Source organism: Carcharhinus amblyrhynchos, chromosome 26, assembly GCF_965287045.1.
Source record: "Carcharhinus amblyrhynchos chromosome 26, sCarAmb.v2.hapA, whole genome shotgun sequence".
NCBI classification, from domain to species: domain Eukaryota; kingdom Metazoa; phylum Chordata; class Chondrichthyes; order Carcharhiniformes; family Carcharhinidae; genus Carcharhinus; species Carcharhinus amblyrhynchos.
Window position 1 is genome coordinate 9549128 of NC_137349.1, and position 24376 is coordinate 9573503.

General features: G+C 47.7%; 1 protein-coding gene across 1 annotated transcript in view; it reads right to left on the reverse strand.

Moving 5' to 3' along the window:
• LOC145358867 (tyrosine-protein kinase JAK2-like) overlaps positions 1 to 24376 on the reverse strand; it is a 104052-nt gene that overhangs the window by 66336 nt on the left and 13340 nt on the right. Inside the window, exons 2-3 of the mRNA XM_080213217.1 lie at positions 9907 to 10101; positions 5034 to 5157 (exon numbers count right to left, since the gene is read on the reverse strand). Coding sequence (XP_080069343.1) covers positions 5034 to 5157; positions 9907 to 10096 — 314 coding nt within the window. The 5' untranslated portion in view covers positions 10097 to 10101. The remainder of the gene's footprint in view (positions 1 to 5033; positions 5158 to 9906; positions 10102 to 24376) is intronic.

The window sequence follows — 24376 nt, forward strand, 5'->3', positions numbered from 1 at the left end:
ACTGTGACCCAAGCTGGGAATCGAACGCGGGTCCCTGGAGCTGCGAGGCAGCAATGCTAACCACTGAGCTACCATGCCACCTACGCTGCATTAATCAGAACAGAATGACAGACCCTTGGATTAACATCTCATCTAAAAGACGGCACCCCTGACACTACAGCACTCTCTCAGTGTTGGAGGGTCAGCCTCCATTACATGGTCAAATTCAGGAGTTGAGCTTGAATCGAGAAGGTGGTCACTGCCACTCACGCAACTGAGAGGAAGACTTTGTTCTAATCTTCAACTGTGGCGTAGGAAAAAGCAGAGATAATCTCAGCCGTTGATCATTGCTTTGCGCATTGAGCGGGGTAAAGTTTCCTGTTTACGATTTTCAACAGGACAAACCGTTCCTTCCAATGCAAGAACTTCAACCCAGTTGGGGATATCGTTGCTTCATTCTAATCTCTTGCTTTTGGATGAGATAGGTTTTACAAGGTTCGGGGGTGGGGTGGGGGGTGGGTAGCGGAAGGTGTGGTTAGTATATGAGATTATCTTTCTCATTCTGAAATTCAGCACGATATTAAGAATTCTCCAGGTATCTGTGAAACATCAGCCGGTTAGAGGACTAACCATAAAATCATAGAATGCCGACAGTACAGAAGGAGGCCATTCGGCCCATCGAATCTGCACCAACTTTCTCACCTAGGCCGTCTCCCCCACCCTATCCCCATAACACCACACCTTCACCATGAGTAAACCCCCTAACCTACACATCCTGGGACAGTAAGGGGGAATTTAGCATGGCCAATCCATCTAACCTGCATATCTGGACAAATGTGAGGGACTGCATTTTGTAAGGTCCAATGCATGTAGAAATTATACAGTAAATGGTAGAACCATTAGGAGTATTGACAGGCAGAGAGATCTGGGCATACATGTTGACCAATCATTGAAAGTGGCAGGTGGATAAGGTAGTCAAGAAGGCATACGGCATGCTTGCCTTCATCGGGCGGGGCACTGAGCAGGAAAATTGGCAGGTCATGCTGCAGCTCATTTGGAATATTGTGTACAATTCTGGTCGCCACACTACCAGAAGGATGTGGATGCTTTGGAGAGGGTACAGAACAGGTTTACCAGGATGTTGCCTGGTCCGGAGGGTACTAACTGTGAGGAGAGGTTGGATCAATTTGGTTTGTTCTCACTGGAGGTTGAAGGGTGACCTGATAGAGGTTTACAAAATTATGAGTGGCGTGGATAGAGTGGACAGTCAGATGTTCTTTTCTACAGTAGAAAAATCAACTAATAGGGGATACAAGTCTAAGGTGCATGGGGAAACTTTTAGATGAGATGTGCGAGGCAAGGTTTTGACACAGAAGGCAGTGAATGTTTGGAATTCTGCCCAGGGAGAAGGTATGATTGTTGCATTTAAGGGGTATCTAGATGAATACATGAATGGGATGAGAATGGAAGGACGTGGACTCTGTAAGTGCACACGGTTTTAGTTTAGGTGGACATCAAGGTTGGTGCGGGCTTGGAGGGCTGAAGGGCCTGTCCCTGTGCTGTGCTGCTTTTTGTTGATCCTTGGACTGTGGGAACAAACCGGAGCACCCGGAGGAAATCCCCGCAGACACGGGGAGAATGGCCAAACTCCACACAGACAGTGAGCCGAGGTCAGAACTGAATCCGTGTCCCTGGCGTTGTGCTAACCACCGTGCCACTGTGCCATCCATCTCAGGACTGGGGTATTTTGGATGTAGGGTTGCAAAAAAACCAAACACGGGACTTCGACAAAAAGCCTTCGATAGCACCTTAAAAACAAACATTAGGATTAGGAGCAGGAGTAGGCCACTCGGGCCCTCGAGCCTGCTCTGTCGTTCAATAAGATCATGGCTGATCTGATTGTCATCTCAACCCCACATTCCAGCTGACGTCTGATAGCCTTTCGCCTCCTCGTTCCCCCCCCCCTGCGCCCACTCCATTAATCAGGAATCTATCTAACTCTACCTTAAAAATATTCAGAGATTCTGCTTCCACCGGTTTTTGGGGAAGAGAGATCCAGGAGCTCACCACCTGCTGAGAGAAAAATCTTCTCCTCATCTCTGTTTTAAATGAGTGACCCTTTATTTTTAAACACTGGACTTTAGTTCCAGATTCTCTGACCAGAGAAAATATCCTCTCCACATTTACCCTGTCAATATCTACTGGCTTTAAAGGTTTTAATCAAGTCTCCTCTTTCCCCTCTGAACTCCAGTGGATACAAATCTAACCTCTGCAAGCGTTCCTCAACATTCCTGGTGTCAGTCTGATGTGCCTTTGCTTCCAATGTGTTTATACCCATGGGTTCTACCGCCTGGGAGCATGAAGGCCACAGATGCATGCAAACGCCACCATCTGCTAGTTTCCAGCTAAGTCACTCACCATCCTGACTTGGAAACATATCGTTGTTCCTTCACAGTCGCTAGGTCAAATTCCTGGAGCTCCCTCCCCAACAGCACTGTGGGTGTACCTACGTCAGATGGACTGCAGCGATTCAAGAAGGCAGCTCACCACCGTCTTCTCAAAGGCAGTAGGGTTGGGCAATAAATGCTGTCCTAGCCAGCGATGCCTTCATCCCGTGAAATAATAAAAGAACAAGTCAGGATTAGACTGCTACAGTGCAGAAGGAGACCATTCGGCCCACTGAGTCTGCACCAACCATAATCCCACCCAGGCCCTATCCTTGTGACCCTGTGTATTTACCTTAGCTCATCCCCCTGACACTAAGGGGAAATTTAGCATGGCCAATCCACCTAACAGCACATCTTTGGACAGTGGGAGGAAACCGGCGCACACAGAGGAAACCCACGCAGACAATGAACCAGGCTGGGGATTGAACCTGGGCCCTTGGCGCTGTGGGACAACAGTTCTAACCGCTGTGCCATTAAAATTAAACATGCTAATTATAGGACTCTCTGCTGTCAGTTTTACGGTTTATTTATTCGTGTCACAAGTGGGCATGCATTACCACAAAGTATGATTAAGGTGAATAGTGTATTTCCTTATTTATTAATGTCACATTAGCACTGCAATGAAGTTACTGTGAAAATCCCCTAGTCACCACACTCTGGCACCTGTTTGGGTACACTGAGGGAGAATTTAGCATGGCCAGTGCACCTAACCAGCACATCTTTTGCATTGTAGAAGGAAACCGGAGCACCTGGAGGAAACCCCACGTCGACACTGGGAGAATGTGCAGACTCCACACAGACAATGAACCAACTCAGGGCTCGAACCCGCAACCCTGGCGCTGTGAGGCAGCAGTGCTAACCGCTGTGCCACCATGTCGCCAGTGATAGGACTGCAACGTACCAGGCAACAGATTGTAATCTATTGATGGTCTCCATAGCTTTCAGTTTCTTTAAAGAGAAACACAGCTGATTTTTATAGCAACTCTTCAATGCTCAGCATTTAAAAGCAGAACAAGAATGAACTGCATTCTAGGAATTCCTCGGGTTAATCACTTTGGGAAGTGTGGAACTACCACCAACAGTTCCTGAATGCTGAAACTTTAATTTATGAAACACACATGAGGGAAATAATTGGTACTGGGAACAAGTGACTTCAAATAAGTAACATTTTCATCAGTTTACCAGATAAACAACACAAGAGGTCAGAATTGATGAAGCATCTTGCTTTAACCTTCTGCACCTGACCTATCACACTCCAATAGCTGACAGGTGAGACAAAGATCAGTTAGACAAGAAACCTCCTCTTACGTTCTTGACCAGGACCGATCTTTGAGATATTGGAAGAACATCCTTCGATTTGGGAGCAGTCTTCAAGTGTTTGCCCAGACATCAACTCAAGAACAGCTTCTTCCCTGCTGCCATCAGACTTTTGAATGAACTTACCTTGCACTAAGTTGATTTTTCTCTACACCCTAGCTACGACTGTAACGTTACATTCTGCACTCTCTCGTTTCTTTGTCTCGTTTCTTTCACCAATACCTCTAGTTTCTCAGAAGACTAAGGAAATTTGCCACTTCTGCTATGGCTGTCACCAACTTTTACAGATGCACCAGAGAAAGCATCCTTTCTGGTTGTATCACAGCTTGGTATGGCTCCTGCTCTGCCCAAGACCACAAGGAACTACAAAGGTTGTGAATGTAGCCCAATCCATCACACAAACCAGCCTCCCATCCATTGACTCTGTCCACATTTCCCACTGCCTCAGCAAAGCAGCCAGCATAATTAAGGACTCTACGCACTCTGGACATTTGCTGTTCTAGCTTCCATTGGGAAAAAGATACAAAAGTCTGAGGTCACACACCAACCGACTCAAGAACAGCTTCTTCCCTGCTGCTGTCAGGCTTTTGAATGGACCTATTTTGCATTAAGTTGATCTTTCTCTATATGCTAGCTATGACTGTAACACTACATTCTGCACTCTCTCCTTTCCTTCTCCATGAACGGTATGCTTTATCTGTTTCACGCACAAGAAATAATACCTTTTGCTGTATGTTAATACATGTGACAATAATAAATCAAATCAAATCCTTTACCTGACAGAGTGGTGACTGCCATTGCTTTACTACTATGAAGTTAGCATGACACTTACTAAATATAATTCTGCAGCTGATCCTCCGATCGTTTCAAATCAATATTATAACCAGTGCAGCCCAATTTTCTGCTAAATCTGATCTAGTTTTTAAGTTTATTTATTAGTCGCAAGTAGGCTTACATTAACACTGCAATGAAGTTATGTGAAAATCTCCCAGTCGCCACAGTCCAGTGCCTTTTCGGGTACACTAAGGGAGAATTAAGCATAGCCAATGCACCAATGCACCATGGTGGCACCGTGGTTAGCACTGCTGCCTCACAGTGCCAGGGACACCTCCAAAAGTAATTCATTGGCTGTGATGCATTGTGGGGCATTCTGAGATTGGGAATGGCGCTATATAAAGGCAAGCTTTCCTTTTCATTTCTTTTTGCTGCAACTAAAGACAAAAATATAGTTTGTTAACATTATACTGACTGTTAGAGCCAACAACATAAATAAAATGTGCCACAACTTGCCTGATCCGGTACAGAACAACCCGCTGAGTGGACCCATCGACTTGGAAAATGTGACTTGGAGGGAACCAAACTTTCAAATCTTCAGTTGCAAGAGCAAAGAGGCTGTTGTAGACTGGCAAGATCCCTGGAGGAGATTGAGACAGTCAAAGATAATTGAAAGAATTAAAAAACTGAAACAAGTTGGCACAGTGGTTAGCACTACTGCCTCACAGCGCCAGGGACCCAGGTTCACTACTGCCTCACAGCGCCAGGGACCCGGGTTCACTACTGCCTCACAGCGCCAGGGACCCAGGTTCACTACTGCCTCACAGCGCCAGGGACCCAGGTTCACTACTGCCTCACAGTGCCAGGGACCCAGGTTCACTACTGCCTCACAGTGCCAGGGACCCAGGTTCACTACTGCCTCACAGTGCCAGGGACCCGGGGTCACTACTGCCTCACAGCGCCAGGGACCCAGGTTCACTACTGCCTCACAGTGCCAGGGACCCAGGTTCACTACTGCCTCACAGTGCCAGGGACCCAGGTTCACTACTGCCTCACAGTGCCAGGGACCCGGGGTCACTACTGCCTCACAGCGCCAGGGACCCGGGGTCACTACTGCCTCACAGTGCCAGGGACCCGGGGTCACTACTGCCTCACAGCGCCAGGGACCCAGGTTCACTACTGCCTCACAGTGCCAGGGACCCGCGGTCACTACTGCCTCACAGCGCCAGGGACCCAGGTTCACTACTGCCTCACAGCGCCAGGGACCCGGGTTCACTACTGCCTCACAGCGCCAGGGACCCAGGTTCACTACTGCCTCACAGTGCCAGGGACCCAGGTTCACTACTGCCTCACAGTGCCAGGGACCCGGGGTCACTACTGCCTCACAGCGCCAGGGACCCGGGGTCACTACTGCCTCACAGTGCCAGGGACCCGGGGTCACTACTGCCTCACAGCGCCAGGGACCCGGGGTCACTACTGCCTCACAGCGCCAGGGACCCAGGTTCACTACTGCCTCACAGTGCCAGGGACCCGCGGTCACTACTGCCTCACAGCGCCAGGGACCCAGGTTCACTACTGCCTCACAGCGCCAGGGACCCGGGTTCACTACTGCCTCACAGTGCCAGGGACCCGGGTTCGCTACTGCCTCACAGTGCCAGGGACCCGGGGTCGCTACTGCCTCACAGTGCCAGGGACCCAGGTTCACTACTGCCTCACAGTGCCAGGGACCTGGGGTCACTACTGCCTCACAGCGCCAGGGACCTGGGGTCACTACTGCCTCACAGCGCTAGGGACCCAGGTTCACTTCTGCCTCACAGCGCTAGGGACCCGGGTTCGCTACTGCCTCACAGTGCCAGGGACCCGGGGTCACCACTGCCTCACAGTGCCAGGGACCCGGGGTCACTACTGCCTCACAGTGCCAGGGACCCAGGTTCACTACTGCCTCACAGTGCCAGGGACCCAGGTTCACTACTGCCTCACAGTGCCAGGGACCCAGGTTCACTACTGCCTCACAGTGCCAGGGACCCGGGGTCACTACTGCCTCACAGCGCCAGGGACCCGGGTTTGCTACTGCCTCACAGCGCCAGGGACCCGGGTTCACTACTGCCTCACAGCGCCAGGGACCTGGGGTCACTACTGCCTCACAGCGCTAGGGACCCGGGTTCGCTACTGCCTCACAGCGCCAGGGACCTGGGGTCACTACTGCCTCACAGTGCCAGGGACCCGGGTTCACTACTGCCTCACAGTGCCAGGGACCCAGGTTCACTACTGCCTCACAGTGCCAGGGACCCAGGTTCACTACTGCCTCACAGTGCCAGGGACCCAGGTTCACTACTGCCTCACAGTGCCAGGGACCCGCGGTCACTACTGCCTCACAGTGCCAGGGACCCAGGTTCACTACTGCCTCACAGTGCCAGGGACCCAGGGTCACTACTGCCTCACAGTGCCAGGGACCCAGGGTCACTACTGCCTCACAGTGCCAGGGACAGCGGTTAGCACTACTGCCTCACAGCGCCAGGGACACGGGTTCACTACTGCCTCACAGCACTAGGGACCCGGGTTCACTACTGCCTCACAGCGCCAGGGACCCGGGATCCAGCCTCGGTCACTGTCTGTGTGGAGTCTGCACAGTAAAAAGTCTGACAACACCAGGTTTTAGTCCAACCTATTTATTTGATAATATACTCACTAGCTTTCGGGGTTACCCCCTTCGTCAGGTGAACCCCGAAAGCTAGTGAGTATATTATCAAATAAATAGGTTGGACTAAAACCTGGTGTTGTCAGGCTTTTTACTGTGTTTACGCCAGTCCAACGCCGGCATACCCACATCATGTGTGGAGTCTGCACATTCTCCCCATGTCTGCGTGGGTTTCCTCCAGGTGCTCTGGTTTCCTCCCACAGTCTGAAAGACATGCTGGTTAGGGTGCATTGGCCATGCTGAATTGTCCCTTTGTGTCAGGGGGATTATCAGGGTAAATACATTGGTATATGGGGATAGGGCCTGGGTGCGACTGTCATTGCTGCAGGCCCGATGGGCTGAATGGCCTTCGTCTGCATTGTAGAGATTCAATCCTATGATCCGCCAATTGCCGAGGAGTGAGTGGAAAATTCAGAGTTGGGAATCAAAAGTTGAAAGGTAAAGGAAAGTTCAGGCATATATTTCAGGGATTTTAGGAAGGATATGCAGGAGTATTTACATCAATAGCAACAAGTACCACTTTTAACATAATGAAACCTCCTGAGGCATGTCCCAGGATTGTTGTCAAACATTGAATCACACAAGAAGCTATTTAATCAGGTGAGCAGTGGTCAAAGAGGAAAGATGTGTTAAAGGAGGCAAATGAGGAGAAAGGCAGAAGATATGAGGGAATTTCAGAGCTTGGGGCTCAGAAACTGAAGGCACAGCTACTACTGGTGAAGGAATTATGACAGGGAACACACAAGAGTCCAGAATTAGAGAAAGACTGATATCTTGGAGGAGTCTGGAGTTGAAGGAAATTAGAAAATGGGAGAATGTTTCCAGGGTGCATTTCAATGGTCACATCAGAACCCCACTTTCCCAGGGTAAAGAAGGGGAGATTCTACTTGCTTGTGGGTTTTTGCAATTATACCACAGGTGGCAGTGGGGGCAAAATGTTAGGAAACCTCACGACATTATCCAGCACTTCAAAAGATTGACAGACATACTGAGGGAGGCCCTTTCTGCTGGTGATTCAATGCCTTTGTAAATGCATGACGTGGAGATGCTGGCGTTGGACTGGGGTGGGCACAGTAAGAAGTCTCACAACACCAGGTTAAAGTCCAACGGGTTTAATTTGGTAGCACGAGCTTTTGGAGCGTTTACCCTTCACCTGATGAAGGAGCAGTGCTCCGAAAGCTCGTGCTACCAAACACACCTGTTGGACTTTAAGCTGGTGTTGTGAGACTACTTACTTTGTAATTGCAGGTAAAACTAAGGTGTATCGAGCCTGCACTGATTCTCCGATAGAGCATCTTACCCAAGCCCTATCCCTGTAACCCCACATATTTATGGAGAAAGGGTAAGTGTGTAAGGTAAGTGGGTGAGGGGGGAGGTCAGGTGTTTGGGGTGTTGGTCAGTGTGTCAGTGGTGGGTATTAGTCGGATAATCAGGGGGGTTTTGGGTTGTAGTCAGGGTAAAGTATATTTATTAGTGTCACAAATAGGCTTACATTAACACTGCAATGAAGTAACTGTGAAAATCCCCTAGTTGCCACACTCCGGCCCCTGTTTGGGTCAATGCACCTAACCAGCACGTCTTTCAGGCTGTGAGAGAAAACCAGAGCACCCGGAAGAAATCCACGCAGACACGGAGAGAATGTGTAGACTCCACAAAGATAGTGACCCAAGCTGGGAATCGACCCCGGGTCCCTGGCGCGGTGAGGCAGCAGTGCTAACCACTGTGCCATCGTGGGAGTGGTGAGGACAGTCTGGAGGTGGTGAGGGGGGGTGTCAAGGCTAGTAAGGTGATGGGAAAGGGGGAGAGGTGGTGTCAGCGATAGAGGCCGAGGGAGCCTGCCTCGCTGCCTGGAATCAGCAGCAGCCTCAAGCTACTTGATGGAAGAATCACCAACCCTTCCCCTCCCCAGCCTTCCACCCCTCCCACCCCGCCCAACACCTCACAGTGGTGGCCCATCTAAAAAAATGCCATTTTCTACTTCAAACTTGGAAATATTAGAGAGAGGGCGTCATCATTTTGGATCCTTATCTCCCTCACTTACCTGACACAGCGTTCAGCTAGGGAACTACCCCCCACCCCCACCCCCACCCAATGCATCCCTCCCCCCCCACCCCCAGCCCTCTATCCCTCCCCTCCCCCACTATTAATTAGCCAATTTGGAGTGTCTGGAGTCTTCCCAGTTTGGGCTTGTGATACCCCACCACCCAACACCCCCGCACATCCTCCCCGTGAAGGCGTATCCCACCATTCCTAACACGCAAATATAAATTAAACTTAAAATTATACAGTGTTCCTAACAATATAATACCTCAGGCTTATTCACTGTACAAGGCACCAATTGCTCATAAGTCCAAAGATGTGCAGGTTAAGTAGATTGGCCAAGGGAAATGTGTGGAGTTATGGGGATAAGGAGAGGGCCAGGATGGGATGCTCTGTTGGAGAGTCAGTCCAGGCTCGATGGGCCAAATGGCCTCCTTCTGCACTGTAGGGATTCTATGACTCTATCATAAAGGAATAGAAAAACATGTTCTGGGCTCATTTATTAAGACTAGGCACATGAGAACAGTTATACATGGGTAGAAATATTGAAGGCATCAGAGCTATGCGTGTGTGGTCTGCTCAAAGCTAAGTGAAACCAAGACTGGTTTCTCCTTATGCCGATATCCCTTAAAGGCACATCACAACACTCACCGCTTGCCTTTGCTGCCAGAATACAAAGTTCCTCCGCTGTGTATGCTCCAGAGCTGAAATCCAAGGTGCTTCCACCAGGGTGAGTGGTGGGGTGGTAGAGATAGACCTTCAGTCCAACAGCCCCTTCAGATCCATCCTCAACAATGTCCCGAGGGGCAGTCATTTCTCCAAAACTGTGCAGTGGAGGCATTTAGACTAGAATATAAACAAGAGAAACGATATTATTTATTATCAGCTGACCCAGTGATAGCGGCATTATCTTACATTGAGTAGAATTGGCTTATAGTCTTTGGAGTCGACACAGATGTGAGGTGTTCACATTGGAATGTATGAAATTCTTCAAGAGTTTGACGGGAAGATACCAAGTGTTCATTTCTCCTGACCGGGGAGACTAAAGAGGGTTTCCAGCTGAGCTCATCCCTAGACCGGAAATTTCTTTGCATGGTCCACCCTCCTGCCCACTACGATTCTCGTGACAGGAGCAATGGGAAAATTTCGCCCTAAAACTAGGAGGTCATAAACTCAGGAAATTTTGAGCTGAGACGAGGAGAAACTTGTGCACCGGGGAGGTTGGAAATCTTTGAATCAGCTTCAAGGAATCGTGGGTGCTCACTTATTCAGACCATTGTCATGTCGGTGTCCCTTTAAGAAAAGTTTTTTTAAAATCATGCTCGGAGGCTTAGGCGGTGTCATTGAAAGGAGGAGAAAAAAATACTGTATGCCAGTCAGGTGACAGGGGTTGTTCTTTGTTTTGTTTTGGCTGCAGGGTTAGAGACAACCTTAGAAGCAAGCTGGAAAAGAAGTCTCTCTCTCTCTCTGTTGTGCTTTGAAAGTTTAATCAGTTAGCTGAAAGAAAGGCTTATTGACACACTCCAGTAAATAATCTATGTTTTGGTGTTTTGGGGAGCTGATGACTACAAGCTGCTCTGAGTTTTCGAGATCATTTGAAATCACCATTCCACATAGGGAACTGAATTCCAGTATCATGTGACCTTTAACCTGCGCACTGATAAATTTGTTTGAAAGGTTTTGTTTATTGGATGTTGCTTTTGGTTGGAACATCGGTTAAGGGCTATACATTATTGTTTTTTCTCATAATAAAATTTCTTGCTAATTTTCTTAAAATACATATTGATTATATTCTTAAATAAACGTTATTTGATAAAAGCTCCCTAGTGGGTCACTTGAATCATATTTGAGGTGAACCATCTCATGCTTATTCTAGTCAAATTCAAGATGCAAAACTTATGATTCAGGCAGGGTCCATAAAACACTTTGGAGTTTTCTGATCTGAACCACAACACCATTCAAGACTGAGACCTGGATCCTAAGGGAATGTACTTCTGAGGCTGTGTAAAGCTCTGGTCAGACCCCATTTGGAATATTGTGAGCAGTTTTGGGCCCCATATCTAAGGAAGAACGTGCTGGCCTTGGAAAGGGACCAGAGGAGGTTCACAAGAATGATCCCTGGAATGAAGAGCTTGTGAAATGAGGAACGGTTGAGGACTCTGGGTCTGTACTCATTGGAATTTAGAAGGATGAGGGGGAATCTTATTGAAACTTACAGGATACTGCGAGGCCTGGATAGAGTGGACGTGGAGAAGATGTTTCCACTGGTAGGAAAAACTAGAACCAGAGGGCACAACTTCAGGCTAATGGGATGATCCTTTAAAACTGAGCCGAGGAGGAATTTCTTCAGTCGGAGAGTGGTGAATCTGTGGAAATCTTTGCCACAGCAGGCTGTGGAGGTCATTTTCTTTAAGACAGAGGTACATAGAGTCTTGATTAATAAGGGGATCAGGGGTTATGGGGAAAACGCAGGAGAATGGGGATGAGAAAAATATCAGCCGTGATTGAATGGTGGAGCAGACTCGATGGGCCGAGTGGCCTAATTATGCTCCTGTGTCTAATGGAATCAAAGTTTTGGGCTGGAAAATGGACTTAGGGTAGAAGAGACTCTGTGAGTTAATTGAATGATGGAGCCAGCTAAAGTGTCCAAATGGCCTACTCCTGGCCCCACACAGGGCCCTGTGGTGGCTGCTGCTGAATCCAGGTAGGGAAGGAAATCCCTAAGCTTACCTATAGCTCAGGCACCCAAACCTGCAGCTGGGAGGCAACCTGAAATCAGCTAAACTGGCGCTTTCTGCCTCCAACAGTCTCAATATTGATTGGAATATCCCAGCCAGGCTCCTTCTAGGGCGATGCGGTGGCACAGTGGATAGCACTGCTGCCTCACCAGTGCGAGGGACTTGGGTTTGATTCCTGGCTTGGGTCACTGTGCGGGGTCTGCATATTCACCGTGGGTTTCCTCCGGGTGCTCCGGTTTCCACCCACTGTCCGAAAGACGTGCTGGTTAGATGCATTGGCCATGCTAAATTCTCCCTCAGTGTACCCCCACGAACAGACGCTGGAGGGTGGTGACTAGGGGGTTTTTACAATAACAGTGACCATCCAGAGGGAATTTTGTGTTCAATAAGTGGGATGGAAAGAAAGGAGGAATTCCCGCTCTACCAAATCCCACCAGTGAAGTTAAAGAAAGATTACTGCCTGGGATCTGCTTCCCTGTGAGATCATCCAATTAAAATTTCAGCCATATTCAAATGGCATCATACTAATGCACAGAAAGATCCCATATTGATGGCTTTGTGCAGGAGTCCTGGTTGCCTACATTCCAGAGCAAATTAAGCTTGGGAATGGCCAACTGCTGGCAATTAACGTAAGGTTAATATCACATCCTCCTTTCTCCCCAGTTATCCTGAAGCTATCTTGAGCTACGACTCTCACAGGTGCACCACAGAAAGCATTCTTTCTGTTTGTATCACAGCTTGGTATGGGCTCCTGCTCTGCCCAAGACCGCAAAAATCTACAAAAGGTTGTGAATGTAGCCCAATCCATCACACAAACCAGCCTCCCATCTATGGACTCTGTCTACACTTCCTGTTGCCTCGGCAAAGCAGCCAGCATAATTAAGGACCCCACGCGCCCCAGACATTCTCTCTTCCACCTTCTTCCATCGGGAAAAAGATGCAAAATTCTGAGATCACGTACCAACTGACTCAAGAACAGCTTCTTTCCTGCTGCTATCAGACTTTTGAATAGACCTATTTTGCATTAAGTTGATCTTTCTCTACAGTCTAGCTCTGACTGTAACACTGCAGTCTGCACTCTCACCTTTCCTTCTCTACGAACAGTATGCTCTGTCTACATAGCGTGCAAGAAACAATACTTTTCACTGCATACTAACACATGTGACAATAATAAATCCAATCAAATCAAATCAAATGAAGTGCATTGCAATGCCCTGAGGATCACACAGCGCTGCTTAGAGTTCACGTTCTTGGTGATGGGAAATGGAGCAGAGACACAGAGAAACTCAACTGTGCCAGAGGTGAAGGAATGATCAGCACACCTGATATTACGTGATTCAGATCATAAACAGCTCGAACTGCTGCAGGAAGTGGACACCCACAAGTTGTGGGTCACCATGGCAGTAGGAAACTGCTTTACATATGGTGAAGTCTGGCTTTTACCTTTTGTAGCATCTCATTAACCAGCTCACGGATCAAGAGAGTGAACATTAACGTCAAAAGGTGAACAAGAATACACTCTTCAACGTCAAACTGTGACTAAAGTACTTCTTTCGCTGCGCTGTACTGTGAAGCACTTTAGGGAGACTGAATCTTGAAAGGTTCAGGATTGCCACAAGGTCACTCACTGTTCCTGGAACATTAACACTGTTTATCTCTTCACAGCAGTTGCCTGCTAACGGACCATTTCCACTCTTTTCTGTATCTTTAAGGACGATCTTTCTCTCCTTCAGATCGCATGTTGCAAAACCAACATCACTTCAATGTACATTCTCCTCCTTCGTCACGTGACATCACCAAAACCAACAGAATTACAAGATCAGCAGAGGATGTGAAGAAATGCAAAGTGTCTTTGTTTTAGGTTCACATCGAGACACAACGGGGTCGCTTAATTGCCACCCGCCCCAAAGAATGAGTGATGCCACCAGAGCCCCTTCATTGCTGCCTTGTGATTTGCACAGAACCTTGCTGTGCTACAGTGATACAGCTCAAGAGGCCATTCGGCCCATAGCACCCTGGTCTATTTTATACTTTATTTAATGTGAAAATCAATTTTATTGTTGTACTTCCACCAGATTTCACACCTCAGCTCCACCACAGGTCAACAAAAACTCTATCAAAGAGGAAAGCTTTAAATAACTTTTTAAAGGAAGGGAGAGATGGAGGGATTTAGAGAGAGCCCTCAGTGGGACGATAGACAAGAAGGTTCTTTTACATGGCCAATTTGGAACATTAAGTCCAACCGATTTATTTGATAGTAAACTCGCAAGCTTCAATTTGGAACATCACAAAATGACATGAGCCCTCACAGTTAACCCTAACGAAGCTCTTTCCTTAATCCCGACAGCAAGTTCATTGATCCACTTAGAATAGTAGGAATTTACATATAGATGGAAGGCTCATCATAGAACCATCAAATCCCCATTGTGCAGAAAGAGGCCATTCAGCCCATCTGACTGCAAAAGAACATCCCACCCAGGCTCTCTTCTTGCCCTATCTGTGTAATCACATGCATTTACAATGGCCAGTCCATCTAATGTTGACATCTTTGGACTGTGGGAGGAAACTGGAGCACCCGGAGGAAACCCATGCAGACATGGGGAGAATGTGCAAACCCCACACAGGCAGAGACCCAAGGCCGAAATTGAACCCGGATCCCTGGCGTTGTGAGGCAGCACTGCTAACCACTGTGCCACTGTGATGCCCATCATTTCTGCACTGGCCAAGATAGAGTTATCCAACCTACCCACTTTCCATCTTTAGTTCTGTAGCACTGTAAGCTGTAACGTTTCAAGTGAGTACCCGTATTTTTTGAATGCAGTGAGGGACTCTGCTTCCACCACCCTTTCAGGCAGTGAGTTCCAGAGCCCCATCAACCAACCTGGATGAATAAAACATTCTCCTCAATTTCCCTCTAATCATTTTGCCAAGGCCTATGACAAACCTCAGGCCTCCCTCACCTGGGCCAGGCGGAAAAGAGGTGCACATGCGCAGTTTATAGAATCATAGAATCCCTACAGTGCAGAAGGAGACCATTTGGCCCATCAAGTCTGCACCGACCACAATCCCACCCAGGCTCTATCCCCATTATGCCATACATTTACCCTAGCTAGTCCCCCTGACACTAGGGGGCAATCCACCTAATCGGCACATCTTTGGAGTGTGGGAGGAAATCGGAGCACTCAAAGGAAACCCACACAGACACGGGGAGAATGTACAAACTCCACACAAGTAGGGGAAAAATGTGCAAACTCCGCACAGACAGTGACCCAAGCCGAGAACCAAACCCGGGTCCCTGGTGCTGTGAGGCAGCAGCGCTAACCACTGTGCCACTGTGCTGCCATTTCGCTTTTTTATGTTGGTAAGGCCCATGCGCAGGGCCAATGGGACTTGGAGTGGAAGCCAATGACCCCAAGCACCGGCTCAAAAAGCAAACACCCTGGGAGAGGCGAGAGAGATGGGGAGACATAAAAGAAATTGCATTTGCTGTTCTGAAAAATCACAATATTGAAACTACTCCAGTAACTTGTATCTGTAGTTATGTTCAGCTGATGCCTAGATATGAGATTAGCATTATGCTGAGCCTTCAGACCTGTGGCCTCCATTTCAACTTTCTCCTCTATCTTTATTAATGATGTCACCACTTCTTTCCCTTACTTCTTATTTCTGCCCGAGGTAATTGTACTCAGAATATTAAAACAAAAGCAAATATTGCCGATGTCGGAATTCTGACATGAGAAAAGGTGCTGGAAAATTTCAGATAATCAGAGAAACAGTCACCATTCCTGTTATTGGCTGTTACAAAACGTTAAATCTTGTGTGAACTGGATTAATTATTTGTGAGCTGTGTTTTTAAGTAGATCAATTATTGTCGTAAGTCCTCAGAGGCAGAAGTCCCTTCACCAAAGTCCCTTTATTTACAAGTCTGACCCAGCAGCGCACAGAACGCAGTCTACGCTCGGAGTTCCAGAGGAACTGACACACCTGGTTAAATACAAAGCAAGAGGCTCCTTAACCCAAAAGAGAAGACGCTGGAAAATCTCAGCAGGTCTGGCAGCATCTGTAAGGAGAGAAAAGAGCTGACGATTCGAGTCCAAATGACCCTTTGCCATTGATTGGCCTGCCAATTTGGCCCTGAATCAGGGATTCTAATAATTCCAACAGGCCCACCTCAAATGCCTGATTAAAGTCATTACATTTTTATGGTTTACATTTTTGCATGGTTTACATTTTTCCAAGTCAATGGCCTGGGTTTGATAGCTGGAACTGAAGTTACCAGTGATAGGCATTATTATGGTGCAAATCAGGTTTTTGCCTCCACATATGCGAAATCCTGATTCTCTCCAGATTTTCCACCCGCGTCTCCGTTCCCTCTGACGGCGACCATGGGCTGCAAATTGCCTCCAGAGGGTATTTTGCTCAAGGGCAGTTCAAAACAAATAGGGGGCGTCACTCAAGACTTTTCACAGCAACAGTCCTCCTTGCTACTTCCTCTAACAATTCTGTGAAATTAGAAAGATGTAATCTTCCCCTAACAAAACCATGCTGATTATCCCTGAACAATCTGAGACTTTCTAAGTGATAGCTTGTCCTGTCTTGCAGAGTAGTTTCCAATAGTTTGCTCACCACTGAAATCAGACTGATTGCCCTATAAGTGTTCTGGCTTATCCATCACGCCCTATTTGAATAATGGCACAATATTCGCAGACCTCCAATCTTCTGGGACCTCGTCTACATCTAGCGATGATTGCAAAATGATGCTCAGAGCATCCACTATTTTTTCCCTGGGTTTCCCCAACAGCCTGGCATATAATCCATCAAGCTGGGCATAATTTATCCAACTCCAAGGATGCCACCGTACCCCCCCCCCCACCATCCCTCACCCCCACCTCCCACCCCCACCCCCCAAACTTCCTCTCTCATTATACTTATTGTATCAGATATTTCACACTCTTGAACTAGAATCATAGAATCATAGAAACCCTGCAGTGCAGAAAGAGGCCATTTGTCCCATCGAGTCTGTACCAGCCCCATATCCCTGCACATTTACCCGCTAATCCCTCTAACCTACACATCTCAGGGCTTTAAGGGGCAATTTTTAGCGTGGCCAATCGACCTAACCCGCACATCTTTGGATTGTGGGAGGAAACCGTAGCACCTGGAGGAAACCCAAGCAGACATGAGGAGAATGTGCAAACTCCACACTGACAGTGACCCAAGCCAGGAATCGAACCCAGGTCCCTGGAGCTGTGAAGCAGCAGTGCTAACCACTGTGCTACCGCGCCGCATCATCCCTCTTGTTGGTGGCATGGTGGCACAGTGATTAGCACACAGTGCCAGGGATCTGGGTTTGCTTCCCAGCTTGTGTCACTGTCTGCGCAGAGTCTGCACATTCTCCCCGTGTCTGCATAGGTTTCCATCAGATCCTTCCTACAGTCCAAAAGACGTACTGGTTAGATGCATTAGCTATGCTAAATTCTCCCTCAGTGTACCTGAACAGGGACCGGAGGTGGTGACTGGGGGATTGTTTTTTGGTTTATTTATTAGTGTCACAAGTAGGCCTACATTAACGCTGCAATGAAGTTACTTTGAAAATCCCCTAATCTCTACACCCCGGCGCCTGTTGCAATGTTGTCTTTTAAATATAACGTTGTGGTGTTAATGCAAGCCACTAATAAATAAACTTTAAAAATTCCTTGGTGGAGGCTGACGCTGGAGCTTTCTGGCCATTCCTGCCAGCCAGATCGACCAGTCTCGCTGCCAATGGTGCACCCCTGCTGTGGGTTTTGTGGTGGGTCAGTGCCAGCAGAAAGGGCTGGGGCGGCCTCCAGTGTTCCCTTTCCCCGATGCTGGGCCTCTCGAACAGGAACTGAGTGCCTTTGAGTAAAGAACCTTTAAGCAAAGATGCCAGGCTTTGTTTGCCAGGCTCTCTGCTTGGCAAGCCACCTTCCCATCACCAGATTAATATCAGTGGCAGTGGAATGAGGCCCTCAGAGGGCATTAGCTGCCCACGTCAGGTCTTCAATTGGCAGTGGGGCAGGAAGGCCATCCAGGGGCCTTCTCCTCACGGAGTTAATCATGATGAGGTAGGGAAGCGCTGGGATCCTTACACATCATTCTGCCAATCAATTACACTCCCATCCTATCTCCAAACCTGCCACGGGGAGAGGGCACAAGATTCCGCCCCTCACCTGAGCACAAAACCCTTGCGATCACTGTGGACACTCAATCTTAACATCATGCCGTCTTGGCGAATATTGCACTTGTACTCAGGGGAGAAAGAAGAACAGCTTTGCATTTTCACGGCGCACTTCATGCTTTCGGTACGACCCGAAGCACTTTGCAAATGGGAGAGTTGTCAAGTGTTGCGATGCCAGGAATGTGGCAACCATGACAAAGTGGTACAAACGTCATTGCTACTCCCCTCTTCCTCCTCCAATCTTACAGCCCTTCAGCTGGGGCGACAGGTCCACACCCTGAAAGTCACCACGCACCTTGACTGTTTACAGTCTCTGACTGGTTTCAACGTCTTCCTGTTTCATTTCACATTTCTCCAACCCACTGGCCTTACTCAGACCCAGGAAGGTTCCTGGTGAGGCAGAGTGCGATTTGGAAATGAATCCTTGTGAAAGTTCCCTCGTCGGTTTCTTTAACCTCATTCTTTAACTGACGAGGTTAAAGAAACCTCGTCGATGGTTGCTGAGTTTGGTTCTGACATCACTTGTTTTCGAGCAGAGCCTGCGGCTTTTTGACATCTGTTACCTGAATCAGTTTCCTTCAACATTTCCTGTACCTGTTTTCCATTTACTTCGACCAAGCCTAGTAAACAATCGCACCATTTCTCACCTCCCTCCGTTCCTACTCTACCCTGTACCCGATACTCGATTCCCCAATCAGGCCACAGTTATTTGAAACTTTGCCCAGTTTTTTTTATCTTCAATGCATTGCGTGTATTTTACGTTACATAATATTTACAGAACACAATCAGACGGGCAGCACGGTGGCACAGTGGTTCGCACCGCTGCCTCACAGCGATAGGGACCCGGGTTCGATTCCGGACTTGGGTCACTGTCAGCGTGGAGCCTGCGCATTCTCCCCATGTCAGCTTGGGTGTCCTCCGGGTGTTCCGGTTTCCTCCCATGGTCCAAAGATGTGTGGGTTAGGTCGATTAGCCGTGCTTAATTCTCCCTCAGTGTGCCCGAACAGGCGCCAGAGTGTGGCGACTAGGGGATTTTCACAATAACTTAATTGCAGTGTTAATTAAATTACCCCCTATTGTCAGGGGGACTAGCTAGGGTAAATGGTTATGGGGATAGGGCCTGGATGGGATTGTGTTCGGTGCAGACTCAAAGGGGCTGAATGGCCTCCTTCTGCACTGTAGAATGTTATGGTTCTGTGATTCTTAAGCCCAGCTCATCAATGCTGGTGTTTACTCTTCGCTCAAGCCTTCTTCAACTCTATTTCACCCCCCCATCAATGTAACTTTCCACTCCTTCCTTCTAATTTCCCAAATCTAAACTATTTGCCTCAACCACACCAGTTGGCCCGGCAATTATTGCCCACCCCGAGTTGCCCTTGAGGAGATGGTGGTGAACTGCCTTATCAAACTACTGCAGTCCATGTGATGTCGGTATGCCCACAGTGCTGTTAGGAAGGGAGTTATCTTCCCGGGCTGTAAACGCTGCGGGTTTGGAAGGTGCTGACAAAGGATCTTTGGTGAGTTGCTGCAGTGCGTCTTGTAGATGGTCTGCACTGCTGTCACTGTGTGTCGCTGGTGGAGGGAGAGAATGGTTGAGATAATAGGTGGGATTTGCACAGAGTCATAGAGCGGAATTCTCCCATCCTGCCCCCCATGGAAATCTTAACAGAAGGGTAGGGGGGGTGGGGGGTGGCAGTGGGGGGGAGGTCGGTGGTGGATGGGGTGGGGAGGAGCAGACCATGCAAAAGTCCGTTTATCTCAGGTGGGATTTTCCAATTTTGGGGCTAGTGCGGCCAGGAGAGACCCACCCTTAGAGACATACAACGCAGAAAAGGCCCTTCGGCCCATCAAGTCTGCACTGATAATAACCACCATTACTGGGGAATTTTCTGCTCCTGCCATTCTCCATTGGGGTTTCCCATTGAATGCACCCCCCAACTGTCACATGAAGTCCATGGTTGGTGCGGGGGGGTGGGATGTACCATTGGTGGGAATGGTAGATCCTGCCAGCGTGAAGGGCCAGGAAGTTCACCACGGGGTCAAGTACAGGATTGGAATTCAGGGATTGGATCCGATGAGAATGCCTGGTTGATCACATGACCAGAACTTCCAAATACAGCACAGACTATATCTCAGAATGAAACCGAGGAATTTAGTCTCCACAGGTGTTGGGAAGTATAGAAAAGAGGAGAATGACGACCAACTTTATCCGATGTAACCATTGATTGGAAAGTATCAGCAGCTGGGGAGCGAGCATGAGGAACCAAGATTAAAAAAAAACCTCACTAATAGCTCTAGAACAAAATGATTTGCATTAATGAGGGCAGCATGTTGGCACAGTGGTTAGCATTACTGTTTCACAGCACCGGGAACTCGGGTTTGATTCCTGCCTTGGGTCACAGTCTGTGCAGTTTGCACATTTTCTCCTTGTATGTGTGGGTTTTCTCCAGGTGCTCTGGTTTCCACCCACAGTCCAAAGATGTGCAGATCAGGTGGATTGGCCACGCTAAATTTTCCCTTAGTGTCCAAAGATGTGCAGGTTAGGGGGATTAGCCATGCTAAATTGTCCCTTAATCTCCAAAAATGTGCAGATTAGAGGGATTAGCCATGCTAAATTGTCCCTTGATGTCCAATGATGTGTATGTTGGGGGATTGGCCATGTTAAATTGTCCCTTAGAATCCAAAAATATGCATGTTAGGGCGAATAACCATGCTAAGTTGTCCCTTAGCGTCCCATGATGTGTAGGTGAGATGGATTGGCCATGTTAAATTGTCCCTTCCTGTCCAAAGATGTGCAGGTTAGGTGGATTGGCCATGCTAAATTGGCCCTTAGTGTCCCAAGACGTGTAGGCTAGAGAGATTAGTCATGCTAAGATTTTCCTTAGTGTTTCAAGATGTGTAGATTAGACGGATTGGCCATGTTAAATTGTCCCTTGGTGTCCCAAGATGTGTAGGCTAAAGAGACTGGTCATGCTAAATTGTCCCTTAGTGTTCCAAGATGTGTAGATTAGATGGATTGGCCATGCTAAATTGTCCCTTAGTGGCCCAAGATGCATAGGTTAGGGGGATTGGCCATGCTAAATTGTCCCTTAGTGTCCCAAGATGTGTAGGTTAGGGGGATTGGCCACACTAAATTGCTCCTTAATGTTCCAGGGTATGTAGGTTAGGGGGATTAGTGGGGTAAATACATAGGATTATGGGGATAGGGCTTGGGTGTGTGGCTCTGTTGGGGTGTTGGTGCAGACTCAGTGGGGCAAAATGTCTCCTTCTACACTGTAGGGACTCTATGTAAGGTGCTGAGAGAGCTGTCAGACTGGTGTTTCTATTTGGACATCAAACAGTTCACCATCAGGCAATCCTTACTGCAATGAACTCATTGCAAAATTGTTTCAGTCAAGCCAGGAAATAACACTTGCGATATAGTTTTACCAAAACACATCACAGCATCTTGGGAAATTACAATTTACAAATAAATAGGAAGTTGCCTCATTTCAAATTTCCCTGAAATTTAATACAAAACCAAAATTCCCCCGACAAGAATTTAGCAGCTTCTCGTAAAAATGAAACGCTTTAAGCTTCCTGGGCAGTTCTGGTGTGTGGGTGTAAAGCGGAGGTGTTGGCCATTCATTATCCCTTAACTGACATTAAGAAGCAGACATTTATTTCAGTGCTGCTTGTGGGATCTTGCTGTGCAAACATTTGCCATTCATCACAACAGTGAGTGATCCCCCCCGAACAAGAAAGAATCACCTTGGCTTTGGGATGTCGGGAAGTTGTGACAGGCAGGAGAGAAATGCTAATTCCTTCTGCTTAACCACAACTTGGTCAATCTGATCCCAAGTCAGTTAGTGAAGGATAAAACGAGACACAATCCTTTCTTTTCTTGATAATGGGTTTATTTAAAGAATGCGGCCTTTGACAAAGTACCACATGGTATGTTGTTGCATAAGGTTACGTCTCATGGGATCCAGAGTGAGGTATGTAAATGGATTCAAAATTGGTTTCTTGACAGAAGCCAGAAGGTGGTTGTAGAGAGTTGTTTTTCAAACTGGAGGCCTGTGACCAGCGGTGTGCCTCAGGGAAATGTGCTGTGTTCACTGTTTTTTGTCATTTATATTAATGATTTGGATGAGAATATAAGAGGCATGGATAGTAAGTTTGCAGATGACACCAAGATTGGTGGTGTAGTGGACAATGAAGAAAGTTATCTTCAATTGCAATGGGATCTTGATCAATTGGGTCAGTGGGCTGACGAATGGCAGGTGGCGTTTAATCTTCGACAGATGAGAGGTGATGCATTTTGGAAGGTTGAACCAGGGCAGGAGCTACTCAGTTAATGGTCAGGCGCTGGGGAGAGTCACAGAACAAAAAGATCTAGAAGTACGTGCTCATAGCTCCTTGAAAGTGGAGTCACAGATGGATGGAGGCATTCAGCATGCATGGTTTCATCAGTCAAAACATTGAATGGCTTGTACAAGACATTGGTAAGGCCATGCATGGAATACTGTGTGCAATTCTGGTCACCCTATTAGAGAAAGGATATTATTGAACTAGAAACAGTGCAGAAAAGATTTACTAGGATGCTACCGGGACTTGATGGATCGAGTTATAAGAAGAGGCTGGATAGACTGGAAATATTTTCTCTGGAGCATAGGAGGCTGAGGGGTGATCTTATAGAGGTCTATAAAATAATGAGGGGCACAAATCAGCTAGATAGTCAATATCTTTTCCCAAAGGTAGGGGAGTCTAAAACTAGAGGGCATAGGTTTAAGGTGAGAGTGGAGAGATACAAAAGTGTCCAGAGGGGCAATTTTTTCACACAGAGGGTGGTGAATGTCTGGAACAAGCTGCCAGAGGTAGTAGTAGAGGCTGGTACAATTTTGTCTTTTAAAAAGCATTTAAGTAGTTACATGGGTATGATGGGTACAGAGGGATATGGGCCATATGCAGGCAACTGGGATTAGCTTTGGGCGGCATGGCTAAGTTGGGCCGAAGGGCCTGTTTCCACGCTATAAACCTCTATGACTCTATATGCTTCCGACTAACCCAGTGCCTCAGTGGTCTCTCTTTACAAGTACTCAAAGTACTTAATTAAACAATGTGACTTACGTGTGCGCCTCAACAATACAATAACACACCATTATTAATTGAGGTCTTGCCATTGGCTTCAGCAGCACTGGGCTCAGTGGAGGGGCACAATGATGCAGTGGTCAGCACTGCTGCCTCACAGCGCCAGGGACCTGAGTTCAATTCCGACCTTGGGTAACTGTGCAGATTTTGCATGTTCTCCCCTTGTCTGCGTGGTCTTCCAGTGGGTTCTCTGGTTTTTGGGGTGGCACGGTGGCACAGTGTTTAGAACTGCTGCCTCACAGCACCAGGGACCCGTGTTCGATTCCCTGTTTGGGTCACTGTCTGTGTGGAGTCTGCACGTTCTCCCTGTGTCTGCGTGGGTTTCGCCCAGGTGCTCCAGTTTCCCCCACAGTCCGAAAGGCATGCTGGTTAGGTGCATTGGCCATGCTAAATTCTCCTTCAATGTGCCCAAACAGGCATCGGAGTGTGGGAACTAGGAGATTTTCACAGCAACTTCATTGCAATGTTAATGTAAGCCTACTTGTGGCTAATAAATAAACTTTCCTCCCACAGTCCAAAGATGTGGATTGGTCTTGCTAAATTGCCCCTTAGTGTCAGGGGATTAGCAGAGTAAATATTTGGGGTTACAGGGATAGGGCCTGGGTGAGGAAGTTGTCCATGCAGACTTGAGGGGCTGAATGGCCTCTTTCTGCACTATAGGGATCTTATGACACTATGAGATCATCCATGTCCCAGACCGCTATCCAATGACCCAATTCTGGAATGATTGCAATTGTGGACATTGAGGTTGTGGCTTTGGCACTGGTGTGAAGTACTTCACAGTTGACCAGCCGTCTGCTACTTACTGTTGAGGCTCACATGTCAAGACTGGTCACTTGGGTCAGGTCTCGGGGGGGGAGCCCATAAAGAGCATCTCAGAAAAGGTGAGATTCTGTTGATGGGAACACCATCCCAGGCAGAATTAAGGTGCACCATGGTCAAGGACATATGACCGAGGCTTCAACAAGAGTCAGTGCAGTAAACAGAGTTGGTAAAGAATTGGGATTGATAGTCTTTCTGTGGTTTTGCTTTGGCAACAGTTATTTTTATTCTA